The sequence below is a fragment of the Hibiscus syriacus genome, unplaced genomic scaffold (genome assembly GCF_006381635.1).
Source record: "Hibiscus syriacus cultivar Baekdansim isolate YM2019G1 unplaced genomic scaffold, ASM638163v2 tig00112408_pilon, whole genome shotgun sequence".
NCBI classification, from domain to species: domain Eukaryota; kingdom Viridiplantae; phylum Streptophyta; class Magnoliopsida; order Malvales; family Malvaceae; genus Hibiscus; species Hibiscus syriacus.
Window position 1 is genome coordinate 217,001 of NW_024063325.1, and position 12,334 is coordinate 229,334.

A 12,334-nucleotide genomic window follows, 5' to 3' on the forward strand; every position below is an offset into this window, starting at 1 on the left:
GCTAGAATTGATGAATAGAAACCCTAGAAAATTTAGGGTTAAGTCATGAACCAGTTCGGGTTTCCTTTGGGCCAATTTGGGTTCTGTGTTACTAGGCGGGTCACTGTTGGGCTTGTAGTTATCTTTGTGTGCTTGAGCTGTAATTGGGCTTCAGGTTTGGGCCTCGGGATTGGCCTGCAAAAAAAACAAATTATAAATTGTAAATAAATAAAATATAATAGTAATAATAATAATAATAATAATAATAATAAATAAAAAAGAAGACCCGGACAAAATGGGTGTCTACAACTGCCCCTCTTTGCACATTCTTGTGTTAAAAAGAATAGGGCAAAGACGACAAGACCACATGTTTTTGTCTGGTTCTCCCCCCTTTTCTTAGAAATTGGATAAGTTTTGTTGTTGGGGACGACACTGCTCATACGCGATGAAGAGTTTGGGTTGTCTAAGGGTGACACAGCTCCTACGTGATGAGGATCTAGTCAGGGGATAACACTACTCATACGTGATGAAGAGTTCTTGGCCATCTTTAAGAAATGTGATAACTCAGTTCCTACGCGATGAGGACTGCTGGTTATCTATGGGTGACACAGCTCCTACGTGATGAGGAGGTTTGGTCGGGGAATGACACGGCTCATACGTGATGAAGAGTTCTAGCCATTTTTAGAAAGGATGATAACTCGGTTCCTACGTGATGAGGACGGCTGGTTATCTAAGTGTGACACGGCTCCTATGCGATGAGGAGATCTGGTCGGGGGATGACACGGCTCATACGTGATGAAGAGTTCTGGCCATTTTTAGAAATGATGATAACTCGGTTCCTACGTGATGAGGACGGCTGGTTATCTAAGGGTGATATGGCTCCTACGCGATGAGGAGATCTGGTCGGGGAATGACACGACTCATACGTCATGAAGAGTTCTGGCCATCTATAGGGATAATGATTTCAAAAGAAACCGACTCAAAGATGATGTTTCAAAAGAAACAGACTCAAAGATGATGTTTCAAAAGGAACAGACTCAAAGAAATTTTTTTTAAAAGAAACAATCTCAAAGGTTGTTTTTTTCATTAAAAATTATCTCAAGAGACAAAATTTGTTTTTAAAGATATAGAATCACAGATAATTTTGTTAAGAGACCTAATCTCAAAGATTTTTCAAAAGGAACAGACTCAAAGATTTTTCTCAAGAAAAAATGTCTCAAGAAAAACTGTCTCAAGAGAGACAAAACTTTGTTTCAAAAGAAACAAACTCAAAGATTTTGGTTTCAAAAGAAATGACTCAAAGATTTTTTCACGAAATTGTCTTAAGAGAAACAAAACTTTGGTTCAAAAGAAATAGACTCAAAGAATTTTTTCAAAAGAAACAACTCAAAGATTATTATTTCAAAAGAAACAACTCACAGATTTTTATTTCAAAAGAAACAACTCACAGACTTTTGTTTCAAGAGAAACAAACTCAAAGATAGGTTTTGTTTCAAGGGAAACAATCTCAAAGATGTTTGTTTTAAGAGAAATTGTCTTAAAAGAGACAAACCTTTGTTTTCATAAAAACATATTTAAAGATTTTTCTTCAAAAGGAACTGTCTCAAAAGTGACAAAATTTTGTTTCCAAAGAAACATACTTAAAGTTTCTTTTAAAAGAAACTTTCTCAAAAGAGACAAAATTGTGTTATCAAAGAAACAAACTCAAAGATTTTTTTTCATTTTGTTTTAGGTGAAACACACTCAAAGATTTTTCAATAAAATCTGTCTCAAGAGAGACAAAGTTTTGTTTCAAAAGAAATAGACTCAAAGATCCTTTGTTTCAAAAGAAACGACTCAAAGATGATTTTTGTTTCTAGTGAAACAAATTCATAATTTGGAAAATTGTCTCAAGTGAGACAACATTTGTTTTTAGAGAAATTGTCTCAAACGAGACAACGTTTGTTTTTGAGAAAACGATCTCAAGTGAGATCTTCTTTGTTTAATGTGAAAACAAATTCGAAATTTGTATTCTCAAAGGAATATGTCTCAAACGAGACGAAATTTGTTTTGAAAAAATTAACAATCTCAAGTGAGATTAATTTTTGTTTCAAGTGAATCAAATTCGAAATTTGTATATCAAAGAAAAAAATGTCTCAAGCAAGACGAAGTTTGTTTTAAGAGAAAGCGATCTCAGCTGAGATCAACTTTGTTTAATGTGAAACAAATTCAAATTTTGTATCTTAAAAGAAAAATGTCTCAAGTGAGACGAAATTTGTTTTGAAAGAAATTGTCTCAAGCGAGACAAAATTTGTTTTAAAATTCCCAAAATTTATGGAAAAATGTCTTAAGCGAGATAAATTTTTGTTTCAAGAAAAAACACCCTCAAAGGTGATAAAAAGTATGTTTGTTCCTGCATGTTGAGGAAATATCTTGATTGTTGACTTCAGGAAGCCAAATCATTGTTTCTTCAAGTTAGAGACATCTGGTCATTTTCGAGCTTTGATTTCCTGAGAGATCAAAATGATGTATTTATGGATGTCTAATCTTTGATATTATGATGGATGTCAAGATCAAATTTATTTGAAGTTTTATTGAATTTGTCCTCAAGAGAGGAGAAAATTGTCTTTAATATACATGATGATAAATGGTTAATGCAAAATTTATGTATCATATATATATGTGTATGTCTGTTTGTATGTATGTATGTATGTATGTGTTGATGTATGTTTTTCTCAATCTGTAAGGAGAATGGTTGCAAGAGCAGTCTTCACTCTATCATTGATTCAGTTTGTCTATATTTCCACCAGGGAATACTCTTGCAAACCTCGACCTGAGACAATTTGTTTCTTTGCCCCATCAAAATTTGCCCCAAAAATTTGGATTCTCTTGCCCCAGCTTTGATCCTGAGCCTCTGAGATATTCGTTGAATTCCAAGATACTTCGAGAGAACTTATCTTGTTTGAAAATGTTTTTCTTCCTTTGAATTTTCAAAACTTAGAAAAATATCAAAAGGAAGTTTTAAAAAAAATATATATATATATTATCTTATTCTATGTTTCACAATTAAAACAAATAATAAACATGAGTTCATTGGATTTCAAAAGAATCATCTGCTCTTTAATAGCTGCAAATCATTGACAAATATCAAGATCGAAAGGTTGGTTTTGAGGTTGGCTACCTAAATTCTAAGGGTTGTTTCATCGATTGGTCCTCGTGAAGATCATAGCATGCCCCCCTTTCTGAGTTTGGCATCTTGATCGGAGGCAAACATATGGCACAACTAGCATAGTTAATTACTAGACTCTTTAGAACACTTCTATTTTAGTTCTATGAAATCTTCCATTTGTTCAAGCTTCTTAGACTTACCTAGTCAAGGTAGTGCAGAAATATCGGTCTAAAAATGAGATTTCTGAGTGCTCGTGTGAAGTCGACTATAACAGGTGTTCCTCAACTCCCTTAGTCCATATTCACTGAAACTTCTTATTTAGTAATTTTGATTTAACTTGCCATTGCTTGGCTAGCTAGATTCAGCTTTATTGTACATATATTTTTATAATTGTATTTGTTCGGCTAGCTGAAGGATTCATGTCGTCACAAAGTCTTCGACTTGACAACCACAGTGGAGCATACACTGGATTGCCAAGTACCTGATCAATATCATGGTTTGAATGTAATCTATTCATAAAGCCAGGGCTTTCGAGTTTCCTCTATAACCAATTTCTTTAGCGGAATATCTCAGCTTTATTGTATACATATTTATATATATTTGGGTATACGGATTCCATTTCTTAAGCTAGCTGAGGAAAACCTGTTATAGCCCAAGTGTTTGTTGAAAGTCAGAAAATCTCATCATTAGACTTCAATTTCCAAGCAACTGACCTAAACTAGATTTACCTACTTGACCATTCCATCTGAAAAGACCATGATCATCATTGAACATCATTAACAGAAGAAGAAACCAATTAGTTTTGCAATTTCATGTGCTACTTGCCCCATTTTATTTGCTCCTAACACATACCTGAATGCCAAGATGCTTGACTGTACATGAGAGGAGAGAGTTAACTTGGTTCTTTCAAGGGAAGGGTATGTATTCTGGTGTAAATTTGGATTAGGATCAAGGGATCCTTGTTTTTGCTAGGGTTCAATCTTGTCATTTGCCATAGATTTGCAACCTCAATTATTAAAGAGTTATTAATTAAGATGATATTCAAAGAATTTAAGATTAAAATTTGCTCATCGTTCATTTCCTAAGAAGGAAGCATTTTATTGAAAATGTTCAAAAGTCAAGTGATTTACAAATATTTAAACATAAGATGAACAAAAGAAAAACAAATTCAAACAAGATGTCATGCATGAGAATGCAACAAAATCTCCTGATGGATGCCCCGGCCGACTTTTGATCAGAATGCCCCATCACACATTGAACGTTAATGCCCCTGAATTGATCAGATCTTGGACCTTGCGCTTCAATGCCCTACAATTCTCAATGGTGTGCCCTGAGCTCCCAATGTGATAGTTGCATATGGCGTTCATATCATGGCCTTTGGGATATAGGGCTTCTCTTGGTTTGGACTGAACTAGAGTCATCAGATTCATCTCAACTAGCACTGGGAGCAACTCCTCATATGTCATTGGAATTTTACTGATGTGAGTCTTTTCACAGAATTTCTTATGAGGTTTGGTCCCTAGATTAGCTAGATAAGATCCCTCAATGTTAATCTCAACTATTTCCTCATTGTCGATATGGCTAGTGCCTCATATCTGGCCATTCTTGACTGCTCTCTCGATCATTTCTCGACACATGACAATGTCAGAGAAACTCTTCATAGCAGCTCCAACAATGTAATTAATATATGGAGATTTTAATTTGTCAATGAATAGAGTGATGAACTCTCTTTCAGTCATCATTGGGTGCACTTGAGATACAACATCCCTCCATCGTTGTGCGTATTTTTTGGAAGCTTTCATCACTCATCATATCCATATTCTGAAGCGTTGTTCGATCAGGGGCCATATCGATCATGTGCTTGTATTGACTCAGAAAGGCACTAGCCAAATCCTTCCAAGAGAGGATTTGAGTATGACTCAGTTGATTGTACCACCTTGAAGCAGGTCCAATTAAACTGGCTTGGAAGCAGTGAATCAACATCTGATCATTGTTTGTGTACCCAGTCATTCTTCGAATAAACATCATGAGATGGGCATTAGGGCAACTGGTTCCACTGTATTTTCCAAAATCGGGCATCTTGAATTTGGGCGGAAGCACCAAGTTAGGAACTAGTACTAATTCTGTTGCATCCATTCTGTAGTGAGAGATCTGTCATCTCATTCCCTGGAATGTCTCTCTACACCATTGTTTCAGATTCTCTGGGATCTCGTTATTGACTCTTTTCATCTTATCAGGATTTGACATGTTGTGATTAGTAGAATTACCCTGAGGATTTATCATATTTGTACGAGCTTTAGGGGCTGAGAAGCTTACTTGGAAACTTGTGGGGTGAAATAATTATTTGGGGACTAGCATGGGCTATCACACATTGGGAGGTTCCTCTAGTCGAGGAAATCTTCTCTTTGCCTCTTTCTTGGTGGAGCCCAACCAATTTTTCTACCATTTGATCTATTAGGTCACTTTGATTTTGCAAGATACGATCCATGGTGGCCTTTTGTACCTGCTCTATTTTAACTTCCCACTCTGCTTGTATCTTTTGCAAATTCTCTTCAAATTCTTTCTTCAGTTGCTCAAATTTTGCATCCATTCTCAGTACTGTGTGGATGCAGTTGCACAGTTAGAGAAACTTCCTCAAAGTCACCACAAGATATGATTAATGCATGTAAAAATACTTAAATGGATGCCATGCAAATGCAATGATGCAAAATGCAAATGCAAAAATGTTGATCCCAACGATGAATATTTTAGAACAATTTTTACCAGAGATAAAAGCTTTCACATTACAAGACAGTCGACTTTACAGGCATGCCTTTGCTTAGATTGAGTTTTAAGTGGATCAATGCTTCATCTTAGATTTTCATCCTCAAAAATGATGCCACTTAAACGTTCTGCGACCTAACTCGGTTGATGCCCCTGCAGTGCTGAAGTCGGTGCGTCACTCCTTGATGACTGGCGATAAAATGATTATAAATGAGAATCGCTAGATTACTTTTTGGCTCAATGGATCATCATTTCAGTCTCGAAGGTTGCACGATCTTCGAGCTCATTTCTTCGTCTTATATCTTCGTATGTAGAAATGATTCCCCTCAATTTTCTGTAAACTAACTCTGTTAATGCTTCGGCGGTGCTTGCGTCGATCCTTGATGACTAGAGATGACATGTTTGTAGATAAGACTTCACTGCTTGATTACTCCTCGAATCAATGGATCATTATTTTAGTTTCGAATGATGCACGATCTTCGAGCCAGTCTCATTTTGGTACTCTGAACTTCTTTAAGCCCTCGATACATGTCTTTATATGTGACTGCTTGATTGAAAACTTTGATCTCTTCTTGAGAAAATTTTCCCTCGAATATTCCCTTGCGAATCAATAATTTTTCATTATGATGATGCAATGTAATAAAAAATGATAACAAAATGACACAAACAAAAAAGAAGAAATAAATTAGTGCACACAAACAAAATAAATTAGTTAGCACAGGTAAGACAATATATATACATAAAAATGTTATTCAAAGATGAATATAACACCTACCCTGTCATGATATCTACCCGAACATGTTTTAATTAAATAGCATTCCTGCCCGGACATGATATCTACCCAAAAAGATTTTTTGAGAAATTAATCCTAACCGCATAGTATCTAGTTCGCATGCAATTATTTAACAAAATTTAAAGCAAAAAGGAAAGGTTCAAAAATAATCCTCCTTTGTGTATACCTAATTTGGGTATTTACTGACGGACAGAGGTTTGGTATATCTATATCTAGGGTGATCGTTCTACGGTTCATTATATGCATGGTTTAGGCTCTAACAGGAAAAGGGAAATTGAATTGTCCTTAATGTCGGTGCCCCCTTGGGCTGCCAGACCCTCGATCCTCACCCATTACAGGTTTCAAGCGGAACGAGTTCAATTCGAGGGGATTCACTACCTTATACCCATACGAGGAATAAATTCTTACGAAGGTATAAAGTGTGTATCCCATGGGTTACTTGCTAAAACTCATATGAAGAATAAATTCTTACGAGAGTAAAGCAATCACCCTAACTAATTTGGATCGAAGCTCGTGTCTAGAGCTCATGTTATGCAAATGCAAGTGATGTGTGTGAGGAGAAACGTACCTTACCTTTGACTCAAAAACGAAAAAAAAGATAAAACTAGACAAAACTTGGATCAATCTGAAAGAAAAAATTCAAATGTTAGTATGACAACTAAAAATTAAGCAATTAAAAACTTCAATAAAAGGATCATAGATTAACTAAAGACTCGAACTCATAAATTTGACCACAATGACAATGTGTAAGCGACCTACAGCTTGACTCTCTACAAAAAAGTCCCCAACGGAGTCGCCAAGCTGTCATAACCATTTATTTAGAAAACAATTAAAATATTATTTGAAAAACGATTATGACTTTAATTTGGAAAAATGGATATTTTGGATTAATTTGACTTATATTAATAAGAGTCGCCATCGATCTTTGGGTTATGTAGGTCGAATACCTAAAAACGTCTTTTAAAACAATTTTAAGAAAAATCATTTTTAAGACAAAATTCGGTCTGGGTTACCAAAGATTCATTTAAATGGATTTGGGAGTCGGTTACGTGCGGGGAAGGATGAGCACCCCCACAGCGCCCAAAATTGGTACTGTGTCGCTTACACATCGTCGTAAATGGTGAAAATTACGAGTCAAATATAAAGTTAAAATATGATCCGTTTATTGAACGTTAATTAATTTGCTTCGAATTAACAATTTAAAGAAAATCCTTTAACTCGATAAAAAATCTTGAAATTTGCAATCCTCCGTAGGGAAAGCTTTTTCAACCATTTTTTATTGTTAAAGAATATTCAATCATCGGATATGTAAGAGATGCATATCGATTATAAATTGAAAAAAAGACAATTGCGAAAAATAAAATACATAACTTGCATAGTTCAGTGTAAAATAAAAATGAATTAACAATTAACAAACTAAAATTGACTTATTTCAAGTTTACATTTTGTTAAAATGCCGTATCAGATCGCATCACTTCGACCAAGTGAAACTTTCCACGCTCATTCTACAAATCAATGTTCTTGAAAAAACATTCGAATAACATACTACTAAATAAGGAAATAAGATAAGAATAAATACAATTAAATGTACAAATAAAATATGTACAAAACACAAATCAAATAACATTCACTTAACATACTACATGAAAATATATAATATTCGAAATATATATATTTGCTTAAAGGACTAAAACGAAACAATAAAACATTACTCATCGAAATATAAATAACCATATAAACTCATTTGAAAATTTAAAGGACCAAATTTGTAATAACAGAAACTTGAAGAGCTAAATAATAAATACAAATAAACATATCCGTAATTATAATACAATAAATAATATAGGTACCAGAAACAAGAATAACCCGAAATTAAAGTTAAGGACTAAAATATAATGAAATTAAAATAAATAGGCCACAATCAATATTTAAACCAAAATACAGCAGTAGTGATCAAAATAAAAATTTCATAAATACTGAGTACAATGTATAAATTTACAAAATAGTAACCATAAACAGCTCAGTGACCGAGATGCAAACTTTAAAAACATAGTGCACGAAATACAAAAATGAATAAACTACAAAAAGTGACCAAAACGTAAATGTAACATAATTCAAATCTTAAATAAATTATGCAAAAGTTCCATCTGATGACTAAAATGAAAAGAGTACAAAATCAACAATCAAAAAGCTAAACAAATAAACATACATAATATTAAACAGATAGGACTAAAATGAAATATATAACATATACACAGTTCGAAATAAAGAGATGAAATTTCATTAAATGGCCAAAAAATAAATATTACAAGGCTAGATGGACCTAAATTGATATTATACCATTTCCCAAAACGCTCAGCCCCTCTTGGTAAAACGGCTTCGTCCTGATGCTATGATATAAACCCCCTTTAAGGGTTTTTATTAAAACCCTAAACCATTTTTTACTCTCAGCCGTTTCCTCTCTCATTCTAAAGGGAGAGAACCAGAGAACCCTCCTCAAGGCTCACCGCCGTTCGACGCAAACGGCCCAAAGTCTGGCCATTTTCAACGCCGTTCAAACCCTGCTTAGAACCACATATCATTCCTCACATTCCCCTCGGGTTTGGATGTCAGTGGTTGCTAAAGGGAGGAGGTAAGTATTTTCTTTCCATATTTTTCCTCTTCGGTTTTAATGTTTTTCTCTTCTCTCTTTTTTTGTTCTATCTCTAAACTAGTCTCTCCCCCCATCCTCCCCCTTTCTTTTCTTTATTTTGGAAACCCCTCTCGGTTTTTTCCTTTTTTTCTGTAAAACTCTCGAATGCCCTATCTCCTCTGTCTTCATTTCTTTTTGTTGATGCATGTTGATTGATGATGCTAGCGTAGGGGTATGGCTTCATCTGATTTAGGTGGTTAAATCCCAGATTTTCGGGATTATCTGGATTTTTTATTTGGGATTTAGATATGATATCTTTTGACTAATTTGGGGTTACTGTTGTGCAGACGGTCGGTATCAGAGGCTATCGGGAGTGAGGCTCGGCTGGAAGTCGAAGAGTCAAGCGGCAGCGGTTGGAATTGATGAACAGAAACCCTAAAAAATTTAGGGTTAAGTCATGAACCGGTTCGGGTTTCCTTTGGGCCAGTTTGGGTTCTGTGTTGCTGTGCGGGTCACTGTTGGGCTTGTAGTTGTCTTTGTGGGCTTGAGCTGTAATTGGGCTTCAGGTTTGGGCCTCGGGATTGGCCTGCAAAAAAAATAAATTGAAAATTGAAAATAAATAAAATATAATAATAATAATAATAATAATAATAAATAAAAAAGAAGATCCGGACAAAAACAAGTGTCTACAACTACGAAACTGAAAGCATTGTTTTAAGAAAATTGGAAGCACATGAGTGTGGCCTGGTTTGTCTGATGTCCGTACAACACCCCATTGTCTGGTAAGTGCATTGAGTAGTGATGACTTCCCAGCATTTGACCTACCTATCAAGGGCAATAAAGATGTATTATTCTTAACATGAATATATGTAGATAAGATTTTAGAGACTACAACAAGTTCTCATATGGGACATCGAAACAAAAATGAGCAGACAGCAAGCAAAGTGTCAAACCAGCTTAACGTGCTAATAAGATAATCCCATCTCTTAGAAAACTCGTTAACATTGGACTACGAAAGAAAGTACATATACAGAGAAGAACAAAAGGTTAATCCAGCTGTTTCATCATAAGCTCCCAAGACTATTGAAAAGAGTACAGATACAGAGAGCATAGTCGCGCACAACTTTCCCATTTGATACTCGCAACAAGCATAGAGTGAGAATTATACTCTTTCAAAGGGTATATGTAACATTAGAACGTTATACTGACAATACGAACACTTTTGAAGCCATCAACATTGAAAGTGTACACTGTACAGTAACCAGAAAAAGGAAACCTAAAATAAAACCAACAAATGTGAAGGAAAGAATGGAAAATATCAGGTATCAACCTGCAAATGCAATCTCTGGAATATCAGGCGGGGGAAATGACGATGAAACCTTTGCGACGGCGAAAAACTGCAACTTGTTCCTAAATATCTGCAAAAGAAAATTGGCCTATAGATGAACACAGCAGAAAAATGAGTAGCTTTTAGCTAATTAATACATTAATAATAAAAACACACGCACATTTTCCTTAATGCGTTCCCTTTCAGGATTGGTAGAGAAAGGGATATTGTCTAACGGGGCAGAAAGCTCAGTGTTATAGCCTGCTCTTTGGATCTCAATAGTGCCTCTACGCCCTAACAACTGTAAATGGTATTCAAAAGTCTGGATGCAGAATCAACAAAAAAAGATGTGAATTTAAAGTCCAGACATCTCAAGGCACTTGGCGTACAAATTACATTATCGTCCTCAAAGGAAAGGATGGAGGGACTCGGCTGTATTCCACGGAACTGAGCATTCTTTGACATGGGAGCATTTTCCTTCAAATCTTTTTTCTTATCCTTCTTACATTTTGAAGAGGATAAAGAAACAGCAAAAATAAAAGAAGTTAAGACAAAAGAAAATCCACTTCAAACAAGTACAATTAGAAGAAGGTGCAAATACTGACCATTAGTGCCGTCATCAAGCCTCTTGTTTGAAGTATCATACGGATCTAAGCGAATTCTCTTCTTCTTCTTGGGCTTATAATCTACAACTTCTGAATCAGTTTTAAGGCTTTTTAACCCGAACTATTTTTTTAGTTGAGTTGGCTCTGGCATTAGAATTGGCATATTTCTTTGATGAATCATTTGGAGCACTACCCATTTCAGCTTCCTCTTTCGCACTTCTTCTGGCATTCTTAGGGTTACGAGAAGCAGCTTTACCGTATTAGTAACATACTCTAACGGGGGAGAAGCTTTGACATTGCCTTTTCTCCCTTTGTTCAAGTTACTCTTGACCATCTTCGAGTGTTTTCCAAACGAAGTCTTCGTCTTGGTTGACTCTAAATTCTTATCAATCTTAAATGAAACTAATTGATGAGAATCAACTCGCTTTCTTCTCCCATCATCTGCACCCTTGAGCTTTCTACTATTAGAGTTAGGGATGGTAAAATAACTCGAACCCGACGGGAAAAATCGAAAATCGAATTAAACGGGTCGGGTTCGGGATGATAAACGGGGACGGGAAAAAATTGTTTATGCTAAATGGAGACGAGGACGGATTTGATAATCACCGCCCCGATTACTCAATTACCCGGCCCGATAAATATTAAAAATAATTATTATATATATATAATATTAATAAATTTAATTTAATTTAAAAAAATATATAATATTTATATATTTAATTTAAATATATATACCCGGCCCGATACCCGTTTAAATAATCGTTTATACTAAACGAGATACCTGTTTATGCTAAACGGAGATACCCGTTTTCCCGCAATTTCCCCCGATTATCCGATGGGAATCGCCATTTAAATCCCCGCGGTTTTTTAAACGGAGACTGGTACGGGTTTTTTAAACGGTGACGGCGACAAGGGGACCAATGCTCAGCCCGAACCCGATCCGTTGTCATCCCTAATTAGAGTTGCTCTTCCCTAGAGTAACACCACCCTTTTCAACACTAGGTTTAGTGCCTTCCTTGATAATGTAATTCTTAGGTTTCCCCACGGAAATCTTTGGTTTTTTATTGTGCTTAAGATTTAAGCTTGC

General features: G+C 35.4%; 1 protein-coding gene across 1 annotated transcript; it reads right to left on the bottom strand.

Moving 5' to 3' along the window:
* Positions 1–9,765: 9,765 nt before the first annotated feature.
* Positions 9,766–11,581, bottom strand: LOC120179220. Its single transcript, XM_039184870.1, has 6 exons — positions 11,441–11,581; positions 11,039–11,140; positions 10,824–10,943; positions 10,646–10,733; positions 9,996–10,140; positions 9,766–9,901 (listed from the first exon to the last, which is right to left on the bottom strand). Exons 1-6 carry the CDS (start codon positions 11,579–11,581, stop codon positions 9,766–9,768), a joined length of 732 nt encoding a protein of 243 aa, XP_039040801.1.
* Positions 11,582–12,334: the final 753 nt, after the last annotated feature.